The sequence below is a fragment of the Podarcis erhardii genome, assembly GCF_964252035.2.
Source record: "Podarcis erhardii genome assembly, chromosome: 4".
NCBI lineage: Eukaryota > Metazoa > Chordata > Lepidosauria > Squamata > Lacertidae > Podarcis > Podarcis erhardii.
The window spans coordinates 1,489,441-1,506,671 of record NC_138508.1 but is presented as its reverse complement, the minus strand read 5'-3'; the positions used below and the strand labels follow the sequence as shown (position 1 = coordinate 1,506,671).

Sequence of the window (17,231 nt, the reverse complement as noted above, 5' to 3'; positions counted from 1 at the left end):
TCTCCCCTGTATGAATTCGTTGATGGGTATTGAGATGGGAGCTCTTACTAAAGCTCTTTCCACATTCCACACACTGATAGGGTTTCTCCCCTGTATGAATTCTTTTATGAGAAGTGAGATGGGCACTCTGACTGAAGTTCTTTCCACATTCCACACACTGATATGGTTTCTCCCCTCTGTGAATTCTTTGATGGGTATTGAGATGAGAGCTTTTACTGAAGCTCTTTCCACATTCAAAGCAATTATATGCTTTCTCCCCTGTATGAATTCTTTGATGGAAACTGAGATCGGTACTCCGACGGAAGCTCTTTCCACATTCCACGCACTGATAGGGTTTCTCCCCTGTATGAATTCGCTGATGGGAAGTGAGATGGGAGATTGTACTGAAGCTCTTTCCGCACTCCATGCACTGATAGGGTTTATCCCCCGTATGAATTCTTTGATGGGAACTGAGAGAAGAGCTCATACTGAAGCTCTTTCCACATTCCATGCACTGATAAGGTTTCTCTCCTGAATGAATTCTGTGATGGGAAGTGAGATGGGAGCTCCTACTGAAGCTTTTCCCACATTCCATGCACTGATAAGGTTTCTCTCCTGTATGAATTCTTTGATGGTCTGTGAGATGGGAGCTCGTACTGAAGCTCTTTCCACATTCCACACACTGATAAGTTTTCTCCCTTGCATGAATTCGTTGATGAGAAGAGAGAGAGCGCTTGTCACGGAAGCTCTTTCCACATTCCACACACTGATAGGGTTTCTCTCCCGTATGAATTTTCTGATGGGATGTGAGATAGGAGCTGGTAGTGAAACTCTTTCCACATTCCACACACTGATAGGGTTTCTCTCCTGTATGAAATCTTTGATGAGAAGTGAGAGAGAATCTGCGACTGAAGCTTTTTCCACATTCCAAGCACTGATAGGGTTTTTCTCCTGTATGAATTCTCTGATGGGAAGTGAGACAGAAACTCTGACTAAAGCTCTTTCCACATTCCTTGCACTGATAGGGTTTTTCTCCTGTATGAATTCTCTGATGGGAAGTGAGTTTGGAGCTGTCCCTGAAACGCTTTCCACATTCCACGCACTGATAGGGTTTCTCCCCTGTGTGAATTCTTTGATGGGAAGTCAGGTGGTAGCTATCCGTGAAGCTCTTTCCACATTCCATGCACTGATAGGGTTTCTTTCCAATGAGAATTCTTTGCTGGGAAGTGGAACGGGAACTCTGACTGCAGCTCCCTCCACAGACCACATTTTTACGTGACTTCTCCACTCCGCAAATTTTGTCATGGTCATCCTTGATTTCAAATTCTTCAGAATCTGAAATGGAGACAAATAGGGATTAGAGCCTCAGGAAGAAATGGAGCCCCCAATTATGGAATAATGCTAATTAAATTTGTGGTAGAGGAAGAACTGAATCCTGCCACCTGTCCAAATTCTTTTATCAGTTGTAATGTTCTTAATTAGGCTTTATTTCATGTTCTCTGTGAAAAGAAATTGAGGTCTAAACCAAAGTCTCATGAGATTTTGAGAGAAATAAAGTATTATCAGACGCAATATATGGAATTGATGAATCAAGAGATAGAATGGAAAATAAAGCAAATGAGACAAAAGACATTCGAATCGGCGGATAAATGTGGGAAACTTCTATCATGGCAACTGAAAAAGAGGCAAAAAATGAACACTGTGACAAGTTTAGAAGTGGATGGAAAGATCATTTCCAAACCAAACGAGATAAGTAATTGTTTTCAAAGTTTTTTCAGGAAATTATATGCACAAGGGCCAGTTAACGAACAAGAAATAGAAGAATTTATTAAGAAGTATGGACTACCAAAAATTTCAGAGCAAAGTAAAATGATCTTGAATGAGAAAATAACAGGACAAGAGATAGAGGGTGCCATTCAGAATATGCAACTGGGAAAATCTCCAGGACCAGATGGTTTGACCGCCAGATATTATAAAGCGCTGAAGGAATGGCTAATACCACCACTGAAAGAAGTGTGTAATGAAATTTTGGAGGGGAAAAAGGCACCCGAATCGTGGAAAGAAGCTTTCATTTCACTTATACCGAAAACTGAGAATGAAAAGAACCAGGTTAGAAACTACCGCCCTATATCACTACTTAATGTGGATTACAAAATTTTTGCAGACATTTTGGCAAAAAGATTGAAGAGAGTGTTGATAGGGGAGATTCAAAAGGACCAAACTGGCTTTCTTCCGGGGAGACATATGTCAGACAATGTGAGGAACATCATAGATATTTTGGAAATGCTAGAAGTGGATATTAATAGGAAGGCTGTTTTAATTTTTGTAGATGCGGAGAAAGCTTTTGATAATATTTGTTGGAGTTTTATGAAGAAAAATCTCCAAGGGATGGGGGTAGGCCAAGCTTTTGAAAACGGTATAGGTGCGATATACTCTAAACAAAAAGCAAAGTTAATTGTAAATAATGTGGTTACGGAAGAAATACCAATAGAAAAAGGTACACGACAAGGATTTGCTAGAAAGCAAAACTCCCAGGTGGTTGTCACCAATGGAAGCTAAAGAGGTGAAAAAACTTAATATGGAGTCTAAATGGCCAAAATATTGTGAAATTTTAGAACAAGATGGCGAAAAAGTTAAATTACAGAGTTATGAGAAATTAAAGTCTAAAGTACGAGACTGGTTGCATTACCATCAGATAAATGAGGTATTTAAACAGGACAGGAAAATAGGCTTCCAGAAGGAGAGGTCAAAACTAGAAACAGAATTGCTAGAACCCAATACTAAGAACTTGTCAAGAATGTATAATTTGCTGTTGAAATGGAATACACAGGATGAAACGGTGAAATCAGCTATGATTAAATGGGCACAAGACATCGGTCATGACATCATGTTTGCTGACTGGGAACAGTTATGGACCACTGGTGTTAAATTTACGGCATGTAATGCCTTAAGAGAAAACATAATGAAAATGATTTATAGGTGGTACATGACCCCAGCCAAGCTTGCAAAAATTTACCATTTGCCCAATAATAAATGTTGGAAGTGTAATGAGACTGAAGGTACCTTCTATCACCTTTGGTGGACCTGCCCGAGGATTAAAGCCTTTTGGGAAATGATCTATAACGAAATTAAGAAAGTCCTAAAGCGGACTTTTCCTAAGAAACCTGAGGCTTTTCTCCTGGGCATGGTCGGCCAATTGGTGCCAAGGAAGGACAGGACGTTTTTTATGTATGCTACCACAGCAGCAAGAATCCTCCTGGCAAAGTATTGGAAGACACAAGAACTACCTACTCTGGAAGAATGGCAGACGAAGGTGATTGACTATATGGGATTGGCAGAGATGACCGGCAGAATTCGCGACCAGGGGAAAGAGACAGTGGAAGAAGATTGGAAGAAATTTAAGATATATCTTAAAAATTGCTGTAAAATAGAGGAGGGTTAGATGTCAGGGAATAAGAAACAGAGAATTGCAGCTGTAACTAATAAGTTAAAGAAAAAGGAATGTAATGAAAGTGAATTAAATAATTAACTAATTGGAGGAGTTGCTAAAGAAATGTAAAATTAAGGATGCAGCAAAAGGGAGGTATGGGGAAGTCGGAGAAGTAAGGTGTATGAAAACAAGATTATGAAATTATACATGTTTATATGTTTGTATGTTTTTGGTTTGTTTATTGTTTGTTTTGATTATGTGTTTGGAAAACAAATAAAAAAATTTTTTTAAAAAAAATATTCATGTTCTCTGTTGTTGTTATTATTAGGTCATCCGCGAAGGCTTTTAATTTGTAATATTTCCCCTGTACTACTATACCTTTTATCCTCTCATCTCTTATTTTTCAGTTCAAGATTTCCAATACTAAGATAAATAGCAGTGGGGACAGAAGGCACCCTTCCCTGGTCCCCTTCATTATGTTACAGCTATCTGTGATGTTGCTGTTTATAAGCTTTGCTCTCTGCTTCAAATAGATTGCCTCTATTCCTCTGCAGAAAGTATCTCCAAATCCCATTAAGTTAATCTGTGTTTTCATAAAGCTCCACAAGATATTATCAAACGCCTTTTCTGCATCTACTAACATGAGAACTGCTGGTTTGTCATTTCTGGTTTCTAGGTGTTCCAATATATTGATAATATTTCTTATATTGCTGTTTAATTGTCATCTAGGGAGAAAGCCCACATGGTCTTCATGGATTATTTTTCTCAGGGTCTTTTTTAATCTTTCCACTAAGATGGATGCGAAAAGTTTGTAATCATTATTGATTAATGAAATTGGTATGTAGTTTGAAATAATTGTTAGATCTGTCCCATTTGGGAATTAAGTGTTATAAATGCTTCATTCCATGTCTCTGGTGTTTTCCCTTTGGCTAGTATATCATTCATTACATGTTTTGAAGGTTGTGATAGGACTTCTTCCAGCTACTTATAATAGCAGGCTGACAATCCATCTGGACTGGGCGGCTTCCCTGATTTCGCATTTGTATTGTTGGATTTCTATGGCTGTAATTGGTATTATTTTGTTTCCCAGTTTCAGTTTGTTTATAATCCTATCACTGCCTTTTCTTGAGTTGCAAAGCCAGTAGTTATCCTGGTCTGTTGGCAAACTCGACATTTCTATGTTTTAATATTTTAATATTCCATTCCACTTCTTGATTTATTAGCGTAGCAAATTTGGTTTGTAGCAGTTTGATATTTTGTTTGATTGTTTCGTTGTCTGGGTTTCTTAATACCTCTTTTTCCTTTTAGCTTATCTCCACCAATATGTCTGTTTCTTTTCTTTTATTCCTTTTTGGATCACATTTTGTTATTTCATGTTTTTATATGTTTTGGAAGCCACCCAGAGTGGCTGGGGAAATACAGCCAGATGGGCAGGGTATAATACCTGCGATTCTCCAATGTCAGTAGTCGCTTTGGTCAACCAGAGAACGACAGCAGCAAAAACAAAAACAGAAAAACTGACAGAAGCTACTTATCTTTCCTAACAACTCTGAAGCTGACATTTAATATGGCCTGGGCAGTTCAGACCAGCCCAATTGTGGTATAAAAAGGCAGAACTGGAGGAAGACTCACAGAAAAATAAGTAATTTACTGTTCAAGGTTTATTGTGGGGGTGTTAGGTTCCCAGGTGTTGTAGGGGGCGCTGTTGAGCTCTGTGAAAATATATGAGGTTCGTCACATAGAGGTATTTTTAAAATTTTCAGTCAGATATTAAGATCCCACAGGGATCCTTACCAAGAGAGGCCACGATCCCACGATTCTCCTCCATGACGTCCTTATGCAGAGCTCTCTGGTCCGGATCCAGCAACGCCCACTCCTCGTCCGTGAAATGAACAGCGACATCTTCAAAGCACACTGGACCCTAAAAGAAAAAGGGAAATGTCCTCCTCTGAGACAGCAGAAATATGACCTGGTACACAATGCTCTGTTATTTCCTTCCTGTTAATTGCTGTGTTGTTTCAATAGGATTGCTTTGCTGCACACTTTTATTATGGATGCCTATTTTAATGTTTTAATGGAATTCTTTTATTCTGCATTTTAATTATGGGTATTCATCTTTGTGCAAATAGGTAGTATTCCACCGTGTGTTTCTCATACTGTAACACCAAAAAAATGGACAAATTGACAACAGAAATCGAAACACTATCCAGTAAAACTAATGGTTTGGAAAAACCAGTCCAAGCTTTGGAGGAGACAGTTAAGAGAAAGAAAGAAGAGAACTGAGAGATTAAAAGGAATCAAGAAAGAATGAAAACAGAGTTAGTGACAGTATGAGTCCCACAGTTCACAGCTAGAGTTAACTAGAGTCAGCAAGAACACAATATTCACAGACTTGGCTGAGTTTCAGGCCTGATGAGAATAGTACCTGATTCCTTGAGGATCTGTCAGTTTGCACTCTCAATCAATTAATGGACTAGTTGTCTAAGTGGAAGTTTCTTTAGTGTGGAGATATATGAAAAGTGAGATTATATGGTGCAAAGTTTGAAGAGAGTGAAGGCCCCTGGCTCCCCACAACTTTCTAACTCCCCCCCTCTCCGGGGTTTCTAGCATATGATTGAACAGTGCGCCAGTGTGCAGCCTGCCTTTACTCCTCCATTGTCAGATGTCTCCTGGCTCTGAGAGACAAGCAGGGAGGGGGGCTTCTGGCAGAAGGAGAGGGAGCCCCCAGTGGCTCCTCCTTCTCCTGACTCAACTCTGCCTCTCGACCTTCCTCCTCCCACTCGCCTCCTTCCTCTTCTGCCTCTGATTCGGCACTGCATTCTGCCACAGAGTCTCCCAGCTCACTAAGCCCTGTTACCCCTTCAGCTTCTGACACCTCCTCTTCCCAGGCTTCTCCATCTTCTCCCTCTGACCACCCATCCGTCTTTCACCTCCACTCCTTGGGCTCTGAAAGGTCTTCCCTTCCTGGTTCCCCGGCTGCTTCCTCCCACCATTCCTCTGTCCCCAACCAGTCCATGACATTGCTCCATCCCTCGGCCTCTGTCCCCACAAGGCAGCTTCCCCTGACCTGATCTGGTTCCACAGCCGCTGCTTCCCTTCTGCCCCCATGAAAAGGCGGATCAGGAGGTCTTGCCGGCATCCTTCTGCCACCTGCAAAAGAAAAAAGGTAAGCAGGACGCCAGGAGTGCCTGCTTCTCTCACAGGTGAAACAGGACATCTCTAACTACAGATGGGCCTTTGAGAAAGCCTTTCCTGCTGAGTGCATTTGGACATTTGTGCCCATTTCATATGTTAGTTGTATAAAAATACACCTCCCCTCCTCTGGACCCTTGGTTCCGAATGCCTCCAAACAGAGAAAAGCCACCTTCCTCCTTACCCAGTGGCCTCTCTCTGGTGTCCAACGGAGGCCTCTCTGTCTCACAGGAATCCTGGTCAATTTCTGCAAAGATATCCATTTCCTGAAAGAGCAACAAGAATTCAAAACAGAGAATGAATGGTGAGAAATGTTAGAAGGAGAATGACAAAGACTTAAAGGGTGTTAGATCTCATTCCATGGATGTCTTCCAAGAAAAAGGATGGGCCATCAATAGAGCATTATGGGATGTTCTCTGTCCTGTTTGGAGCCCCTTGGGAGTATCCAGAGCAAAGTCTCTCTCACCTGCTTTCTCTCCTCTGCCTGACTCAGGAGGAAACCTTCGGCCAGGGCCACCGCCTGGGAACTGGTCTCCACTCCACAGTCCCTCACCCAGCTCTCCATCTCAGGTGGAAGGACAGCCAGGAACTGCTCCAAGATCACCAGGTCCAGCATCTCAGCTTTCGTGTGCCTTTCTGGCTTCAGCCATTGGTGGCAAAAGTGGTAGAGTCGGCTGCAAACCTCTCGGGGTCCTTTGGCCTCCTGGCAGCAGAACTGCCTCACCTGCTGGCTCTGCACCTCTGAGCGGAGGGTGTCCTCCTCACCCAGGATCTTCTGCACAGAGTTTTCCCAGAACCCCCCACTGCTCCCAGTTTGGATGGCATGGCCTCTTCCTGCTCCAGGGCCGGCTGAGTCTTGCTCATCCATCTGTGCTCTCAGGAAGTCTCTAAGAGATTGGAAGGAACCCTTTGGTCTTCTGCCAAGTTCTGCCTGTCTGAATGAGAAGCTCTAGCAAATCCTATAAAGCAAATACATTGTTTAGTTACAGAATTTAAGGTCAGAAGAAGAGAAATGTTCCTTGAGCAAGCATGGATGAGTCTTCCTAGGAACCAGGGCGGGACTGTACCAAACCATGAGATATCTTCTGAAGAAGAAGATGGAGGAGGAGGAGGAGGAGGAGAGGAGAAGAAGGAGAGGAGGAGGAGGAGGGGAAGCAGACTCTAGCCCTCCTAGAAGGAAGATTGCGATGCAAAATGTGGAGGCAACTGAAGGGATTTCTCTGAGGTGAATCAGTCTAATTGCTCCTGCCTTTGAGTAAATGCAAGAACTGACTGACAAGGGAATAATTTGTATCTTGTGGAAAATGGATGCCTGGCTCTAGTGGGGGTCCTCATTCGGGGGTCCTCAGGAGTTGCTCTGCCCACCCCCACTCCCCTGCTTCTGTCTCCTTTTCTTGCACTTGGTCTCTCTGCCGCTCTCAAGACAGACTCCTGGGGTGGGGTCCCTTTTTCTTTGCTCTGAGGGCCAGGAATGTATCTGGACATTATTATTCTCTTAGATGGCTGAACACACGCACAGCCATTGATGCCCTGGTCCCTCGAGGTTCGGTGGGGAGCAGCGCCCATTTCCGGCTGCTTTGCCAGCAACAATCCCTTTGGGAGAGAGAGGATGTGGTCCTGGGATGCCTTGCTCTGGGTGCGAGGGGATGGCTGCCGTGGCCTCCGTGGGGAGCTGCCCTGGGAGACACTGGGAGACACTGGGAAACTGGTCCCCAATGCAGCAGCCAGACTTTCCTTCCTCCCTCCCTGTGGGGTTTTCTTGGGGGGGGGGGGCTAGTCCACCTCCTCATCCAGCTTTGGAAAACCATTTGCAGATGTTTCCTCTGTTGTGCAATGAGGCTGAGCGACGTCACACCGACTTAAAGTCATAGGGACTCCTTTGTTTAAAGAAGGGAGATTTCAGGGGTGTTGTTTTTTCTGAGGGGGGGGGGCAGAGGGCCCAATGAGTTTGGGATCCTCTGATCTGCAGGAAGGAGAGCGTGGCAGCCCTGGCCCCTCCCTGGCAGGACCCTCTCCTCCTCCCTGACTTGGGGTCCCCCCCCCTGCAGGAGCAGATCAGGCCCCCCCCAGGCCCCCTCCCCTGCTGCAGCCCTGGGACCCCCACCAGATCCCAGAGAGAGAGAGAGAGGGGAGACTCACCAGATCCCGGGAGCGAGGCAGCCCTTGCAGGAAAGGACTGGGGAGGGAGGGAGGGGGCTTGGCTCTGGAGGACCTGCCCCCCCTTGCTTCCTGTCCTCTCTAGGAAGGCAGCTCAGATCCCTTTAACCCTTGCAAAGCTGAGTCTGAACTTCCCACCTGGTCTGGGAGGGCAGCGCCTGGACTGACTCCAGCTACAACAAGCGGAGAGGGCTCTGGGGTTGGGGTCTTGTGGAGGGGTGTTTGCCAGCAGGGGTGCTTCCTCTTTCCTTTGCCCTCCATGGTCTCCCTGCCTGAGCTGCCTGTACATTTTTTTGTTTCTTCAGCTTGTAAACTGCCTTGAGTATTGTAAGATAGAAAGGCGGTATACAAATCCAAAATGATGATGATGACCTCTGCCCAGGAGGCTGCAGGGCACAGGGTGGTCCTCTGGGACAAGGGATTGGGTCCAAGGTGGGTACAGCCATCCAAGGTGGGTTTCGTAGTGTCACCTGACCCAGATTTTTCTTTCCTCTGTAGAATGTCATCGCTCAGCCAGAGTTGGCCTACCTGTGGCCCAATCGAAGAGAAGGTAAGCCCCACACCTTGGAGACCCTTGTCCCTTCTTTGCCCAAGACTCACCTCCCTGGGAGACCTGCAGGACCTGCTCCCTGCCTGGCAGGAACTTCCCACCTGGTCTGGGAGGGCAGCGCCTGGACTGACTCCAGCTACAACAAGCGGAGAGGACTCTGGGGTTGGGGTCTTGTGGAGGGGTGTTTGCCAGCAGGGGTGCTTCCTCTTTCCTTTGCCCTCCATGGTCTCCCTGCCTGAGCTGCCTGTACATTTTTTTGTTTCTTCAGCTTGTAAACTGCCTTGAGTATTGTAAGATAGAAAGGCGGTATACAAATCCAAAATGATGATGATGACCTCTGCCCAGGAGGCTGCAGGGCACAGGGTGGTCCTCTGGGACAAGGGATTGGGTCCAAGGTGGGTACAGCCATCCAAGGTGGGTTTCGTAGTGTCACCTGACCCAGATTTTTCTTTCCTCTGTAGAATGTCATCGCTCAGCCAGAGTTGGCCTACCTGTGGCCCAATCGAAGAGAAGGTAAGCCCCACACCTTGGAGACCCTTGTCCCTTCTTTGCCCAAGACTCACCTCCCTGGGAGACCTGCAGGACCTGCTCCCTGCCTGGCAGGAACTTCCCACCTGGTCTGGGAGGGCAGCGCCTGGACTGACTCCAGCTACAACAAGCGGAGAGGACTCTGGGGTTGGGGTCTTGTGGAGGGGTGTTTGCCAGCAGGGGTGCTTCCTCTTTCCTTTGCCCTCCATGGTCTCCCTGCCTGAGCTGCCTGTACATTTTTTTGTTTCTTCAGCTTGTAAACTGCCTTGAGTATTGTAAGATAGAAAGGCGGTATACAAATCCAAAATGATGATGATGACCTCTGCCCAGGAGGCTGCAGGGCACAGGGTGGTCCTCTGGGACAAGGGATTGGGTCCAAGGTGGGTACAGCCATCCAAGGTGGGTTTCGTAGTGTCACCTGACCCAGATTTTTCTTTCCTCTGTAGAATGTCATCGCTCAGCCAGAGTTGGCCTACCTGTGGCCCAATCGAAGAGAAGGTAAGCCCCACACCTTGGAGACCCTTGTCCCTTCTTTGCCCAAGACTCACCTCCCTGGGAGACCTGCAGGACCTGCTCCCTGCCTGGCAGGAACTTCCCACCTGGTCTGGGAGGGCAGCGCCTGGACTGACTCCAGCTACAACAAGCGGAGAGGACTCTGGGGTTGGGGTCTTGTGGAGGGGTGTTTGCCAGCAGGGGTGCTTCCTCTTTCCTTTGCCCTCCATGGTCTCCCTGCCTGAGCTGCCTGTACATTTTTTTGTTTCTTCAGCTTGTAAACTGCCTTGAGTATTGTAAGATAGAAAGGCGGTATACAAATCCAAAATGATGATGATGACCTCTGCCCAGGAGGCTGCAGGGCACAGGGTGGTCCTCTGGGACAAGGGATTGGGTCCAAGGTGGGTACAGCCATCCAAGGTGGGTTTCGTAGTGTCACCTGACCCAGATTTTTCTTTCCTCTGTAGAATGTCATCGCTCAGCCAGAGTTGGCCTACCTGTGGCCCAATCGAAGAGAAGGTAAGCCCCACACCTTGGAGACCCTTGTCCCTTCTTTGCCCAAGACTCACCTCCCTGGGAGACCTGCAGGACCTGCTCCCTGCCTGGCAGGAACTTCCCACCTGGTCTGGGAGGGCAGCGCCTGGACTGACTCCAGCTACAACAAGCGGAGAGGACTCTGGGGTTGGGGTCTTGTGGAGGGGTGTTTGCCAGCAGGGGTGCTTCCTCTTTCCTTTGCCCTCCATGGTCTCCCTGCCTGAGCTGCCTGTACATTTTTTTGTTTCTTCAGCTTGTAAACTGCCTTGAGTATTGTAAGATAGAAAGGCGGTATACAAATCCAAAATGATGATGATGACCTCTGCCCAGGAGGCTGCAGGGCACAGGGTGGTCCTCTGGGACAAGGGATTGGGTCCAAGGTGGGTACAGCCATCCAAGGTGGGTTTCGTAGTGTCACCTGACCCAGATTTTTCTTTCCTCTGTAGAATGTCATCGCTCAGCCAGAGTTGGCCTACCTGTGGCCCAATCGAAGAGAAGGTAAGCCCCACACCTTGGAGACCCTTGTCCCTTCTTTGCCCAAGACTCACCTCCCTGGGAGACCTGCAGGACCTGCTCCCTGCCTGGCAGGAACTTCCCACCTGGTCTGGGAGGGCAGCGCCTGGACTGACTCCAGCTACAACAAGCGGAGAGGACTCTGGGGTTGGGGTCTTGTGGAGGGGTGTTTGCCAGCAGGGGTGCTTCCTCTTTCCTTTGCCCTCCATGGTCTCCCTGCCTGAGCTGACAGAGCTGGTCTCGCAGGCGGAGTTGAAGACAACCTAACTGCTGCCGCTGGCCGACTTTGAAATCTGTGCTGAGGCAGCTGGCTCTGGGGTGGCTCAGGACTTCCTGGTTGCCCTGATGACCATGGGGCTGTCCCAGCTGGTCACCCCCCCAAGGCAGATGGCCAGCCACACTGGGCAAGAGAAGGGGGGTTGAAGGTGGGGGACTTTGACTTTGACCCAGTCCCTTGGTTGGACTACTGCAAGCCATTCTACATAGGGCTGCCTCTGAAGACAGTTCAGAAATTCCATCTGGTGCAGGATTCAGCGGCCAGGTTGCTTGCTGGAGCATTTTGCACTGATCCTGGCCCAACTGCACCACCTGCCAATTAGTTTCCTGGCCCAATTCAAACTGCTGTTTTTAATACATTTCCAACCTGGGAGTTTTGGCGGAAGGATGGGTTAAAATGTGGGGAATTAAAGGCCTGTGGAAAAACTATGTCTCTCATTTTGATTCTCTTCCATACAGATGATTTGAGCCTCAAAGATTTATAGCCAGTCATCCACACAGTGCAGGATTTGAAGACTGGAAGAATGACAAACCCTGCTGATAAAACCAAAACAAACTCACGCCTCAAAAGTCATAAAAATGTCAGCGGTACTAAGAGAGATGACCTTCAGCAACCCAAGTCTTTCCTGAAGGAATCTTTGGATTTAGAACTTTTGGTCTTGAAAGGAAAAGGAGAAAACCCTGAGTCAATGATCGCAGCAGAAGACACAGGGGAGCAAGACCCAGAAACACTCCGGCAAACTAAACACATCCCTTTCATTTTTTATGACATTCAAACATCCAATACAAAAAACCTTCAGTTATATTTTTCTTACTGCATCTCTTCAATAATCCGACTTTTTTGTTAGTTTTTAAGATAGTTTTTAATTTTAAGATAATCCTGCAAATGAATTGAATTGTTTACAATAACTTTTCAAATAATTGTACATTGTTCCGTCAGAATCTTTGTTGTAACTTTGTTGCAAGCCAGAGGAAACAAGCTCGCTCCATCTTCCATGCGACTGCCCTTGAGGTTGAGACTCTCTCTGGTGTCGCTGGATCAAGTGGATCAATTTCCTTGCATTACCTAAAGAGTTTTAAATGTCCATTTAATTGTTACTGTTTTGAAATTCATTGTTTATTGTGTTATTATCTCCCATTGGTCTGGACACTATTCTGTTGTTGCAGCCTGAAATAGCATGAGCTTTTTCTGCTGCTGCATCCCACTCAGGTTGACTAATGTTTAGCTTGTGGTCCACTAAGACCCCTAGATCCTTTTCACAGGTACTACTGGCAAGCCAGGCCCCCCTCCACCCCCCACCTCTTACATTGGTGCAGCTGGTTCTTCCTGCCAAAGTGCAGAACCTTAGATTTGTCCCTCTTGGAATTCTTTTTGTTACGGTCATTTTGAACCCTGATTCTTTCTTCTGTGGCACTAGATCCTTCTCCCAGTTTGGATGGGGAACAAGCCAAAGGAAGGAAAATGTCTCTGAGTTATATGCTCAGGTTGTATATATGTGCAAATAAAACCAGGTATCCTGAAGACGCCACAGTCTTTGTTGCTAACCTTCGTTCCCAGAAAACTAAACCCCGGGTAAGGAGAAGCACCCCAGAGTTTCTTGTTACAGAGATTGGGGTGCTGGATAAGTAAAGGGCACACCCTAGAGGTCAGAGCAATGGCGGATCGTGGCATCTCAAATGGCAGTGCCGCCCTGTAAAATGCCAAATTCTGGCACCGCCACCCCCTTGCCTCAGGCCTTCCATTGGATTTCATGGTTGTTGCGCCCCAGAAGCTGTGCACCCGCTGCAAGCGAACTGGCCATGTTCCAGTTGCACCAAAAATAGAAGGCGATGCATTATGCAAGATGAGTTTTCAGGCTCCAATCAAAGAGCTTGTGAATGGGAAAAGTAGGAGAAAAAGCAGAGTCAGCTAACTTTTTTTAAACAAGGAAAGAGTAGCATATTGGAGTTTTATGAAAAAGAATCTTCAGGGGATGGGGGCCAGACAAGGTTTTGAAAATGGTATAGGTGCAATATATTCTGAACAGAAAGCAAAACTAATTGTAAATAATGTCAAAACAAACAAAAAAAAATCCTTCCAGTAGCACACTTCTTCAGATACACTTCTTCAGATACTGTGTGTATCTGAAGAAGTGTGCATGCACACGAAAGCTCATACCAAGAACTGACTTAGTTGGTCTTTAAGGTGCTACTGGAAGGAATTTTTTTTGTTTTGACTATGGCAGGCCAACACGGCTACCTATCTGTAACTGTAAATAACTGTAAGTAACTGCGGCCACGCAGGTACTGCAGGCAGCGGGCGCTCGCCTTTCCCCATTTTGACAGCTCTCAATACAAAGTTTCCGAGTTCAATTGACCGTGACTGATCTAATCAAAATGTTGCAAGCTGTTTCCGGAAGGCGAAAGTACTTTGAACCTCAGAGGCCGTATTCTTCATAAATTCACCAAAAATCAGCCGTACATCGGATTTCCACCGGACCACTTTTATTTTGCTCCATATTACAGGGACTATCAAAGGGGGGGGGGCCTGATACTAGTCAGCCATAATCCCTCAACCGAGCAGTCACGTACTCTGCGGCCCTTCCCAGTTGGCATGACCACCTTGATTGTTATCTCGATAAGCTCAGACGAAAGACTATCAAGGACATAATGAGTTGCATATGCTAGTGTATTCGGCACGGACTCGGACAAAAGGACCATGACCGGATTTTCCCCAGGGGGCAGGAAACTGACTGCGCCTTACCCTTTGTTTCCCAAGAATGACTCATGTGGGGGAAGACTGGGGGGCTTCGACCAGGTGTCAGGATACTCAGATTACCTGCACAGCCCCTCCTCGACCCCTCCTATTTTTAATGTAGTCATGATGTAAATATGATGTATTTCTGGGGGTGTAACTTAAGGGATTAGAAACTAATAAAAGCAGGGGGTCTTCTTTTGTTCGGGGCTTCCATCTTGCTTCACCTCGTGGGCGGTGGGAGTCCTGTCACGACAGTCTTTCTTCAATAAAGGCCAAGCCTACAGGCTGCTGATTTGCTCCAATTTACTCTGGTTGGTGTCTTTACTTTTCGTCCAAGGGAGCCCTCGGATTTTCCGGTAACAGTGCCTGTGGTCCTAAGACGTAACCAAGTGTGAGGGGTGTGTTTTATCAACAGCCCTCCTGCAACCTCCATTGACTCAAAGAAGCAACAAGGGAAGGTCAAAACTTCCTTGTCCCAAGAGGCTTTGGGGAAGTGAGGGCTTTGCATGAAAGCGCTGGTGGCATGCTGCTTCTATGGGGATGTTCTAAATTATTTCAATATACCAGCTATATCTGAATTACATTAATGTGTAATGCTTTCTTAAATTATTACACCTTTTCCATATGCTTAGCTGTTTCTATCATAAGTGCAAGCTGCTTTGAATCCTTCTCTCAGGGAGAAAGGCAGGATAACAACATGCAATATGTTTAGAATTATTGAGTGAAAATTAAGGCCCTTGGGCCTGGACTTCCGGGATAGCGCGAACGGGTAATGGCGGATTCCCTCCGAGCTCCGGAGGGAATCGGCTCCGTTGAGGACGGGTCTTGCCGTGCCGGCGACACGGGGACCCTTAAAAACCGCAGGCGCGGAAGCCTGCGGACTTGGTAACTCGGTGGGCACCTTAAACGCCCTCCCCGACCCGCAAAGAGCCTTTTTAAAGGCTGCGGAGTGGACTGGGTAGCGGCGCGGTGCTGAGAGTTCATCGCTACCTCAACGGAGTGAAGCCGCGAGCCATGACCGAAGAGCGCTGTCTTTCTTCCTGAAATTGGGACTGAAAAAGAAACCCGTGAGTAAAAGGAAATTTCGGCATTAAAAGTTTTCATTTTTGAATTTGAGTACGATCGGGGGACGTGTTAAAAAGGAAGTCCACACTCCCCCTCCCCACCAAAAGATTTAAAGCAAAGAGAAGAACACCAGGTCGGAAAGACTCTGGTGCTTAAATTGAGAACTTTCATAAACTGAATTAAGAAGCAATTTGTGCTGGAGTTGAAAAGAGAGGAATTTCAGAGGCTTTCCTTTTCTGGTTGACCCCCCCCCCCCGAACCCGGGCAGAGCCCTGTATGGGAGCCTGAGAAACAGAACAAGGAGTTTGACAGCTGTCAAAAAGAGCTGTCAAACGGTTAGCTGAAACGTGGAATTGTGTTACAATTGCTTTTTTGGATCAGGTGTTACATTGAAATTGAACTGATTGAACTGATTGGAAACAAAATAGTTTTGAACAACAAAGTAACTGACTGTTGGATGAGAACTATGATGGAAATCCCCCTGGAGGGAACTAAAGACATTGCAATGGCTGCTGAAGGAAAATTACTGGCAGAGATACAAAAAATGTTTTCTCTTGTGGGAACCTTGCAAGAACAGAGTTTAACTATGAGTGAACAGCTGGTGACCTTCAGTCTTATATTGAGCAACTCTGTTGACGGAACCAAACAAGTGGGAAAAAAATCTGCAGCTGTAGAAGAAGAGATAACTTTAGAACGGGGGGAAGAAGAAGAAGAAAGAGTTCAACAAGAGTGTAAACAGAAACCTGCAACTTTTGGGAACAAAAGAAATAAAGAAGACAACCAAAGGATTACAAATCTGCAAAAAGAGAGAAAGATGGAAGCCCCTGGAACAACCGGAATATTGAGCCAAAGAATGAACAAGTATGATGGGGACTTCTTCATTGAGCTGGAGTTTGGGAGATTTGTTGACCCTGGACAGAAACTGTCTTTGTCTGATTTGGAAGAAAGAAAGTATGAGGAGCTGGTGACAGAATCTCTTCGAGAAGAGAAGACCAACAAAAAGGACTATAAACAAAACTGGTGGAGAGAGACTAACTGGGGCCTAAGGGCCTCGGACGTGAGAAATCCGGGTTAAAATTGCTATTTCTCTTTTGAGGACATTTATTTGGGAAGGGGCAAAAACTGGGGTAGGGGGGAGGGGAGTGCAAGGCGGTAAAAATCTGGAATTTAGAATTGAAATATTATGATTTTTGGTTTAATATAAAGAAGGATGAGTTTGTGGGAGAGAAACTAGGCCGACCTTGGAGAAAAGACTTAATGTGCAAAATGGGACTTGCAAAATTATGATAAATAAAAATGGGGAAAAGATAAATTTGAAGAAAAGATATGAACAACATTTAAGAGATTTAATAAATAATTTGCTGAGCTATTTAGTGAAAATGGAAGGTGGGCAGGGGAGTGCGGGGAGGTCACTGAAAGAAGGTTATGAAAGTTTGGTTATGAAATTGAAGATGTTTTGTTTTGTCTTTGTTTTGTTTTCGTGTGTGTTTGTCTGTTAAAAAGTTGAAAATTGAATAAAATTTTTTTTTTTTTTAAAAAAATGAAAATTAAGGCCCTTGGCCTGCAATCCCAAGGGCCCCTGGGGCAAATCAGATCAACTCCTCCTATACTGGAGACAAGAGATGTCAAAAACCACCTCCCAAGTTCTGGCTCCTCCAATGCCTTGATCCTCTCTTCATCGGAGATCCAACATCAGCAGGGCCAACCAAAATGGAGAGCATTTGAAGGTACACCGCCCCCCCTGACAACCCCACCCCCCAAACTGGAGATATCCACTC

General features: G+C 46.0%; 2 protein-coding genes across 3 annotated transcripts in view; both read right to left on the bottom strand.

Annotated features, from left to right (window-relative positions):
• LOC309340999 (uncharacterized protein) overlaps window positions 1-17,231 on the bottom strand; it is a 99,587-nt gene that overhangs the window by 40,921 nt on the left and 41,435 nt on the right. The window lies entirely within an intron of this gene.
• Window positions 1-17,231, bottom strand: part of LOC309340967 (uncharacterized protein) — an 80,973-nt gene that overhangs the window by 22,393 nt on the left and 41,349 nt on the right. Inside the window, exon 1 of one of the 2 annotated variants that reach the window (XM_081860305.1) lies at window positions 7,068-7,559. The exons of the other annotated variant lie outside the window; for it this stretch is intronic. Coding sequence (XP_081716431.1) covers window positions 7,068-7,469 — 402 coding nt within the window. The 5' untranslated portion in view covers window positions 7,470-7,559. Of the gene's footprint in view, window positions 1-7,067; window positions 7,560-17,231 lie in introns of those variants that run through there. 2 annotated transcript variants of the gene reach the window in all.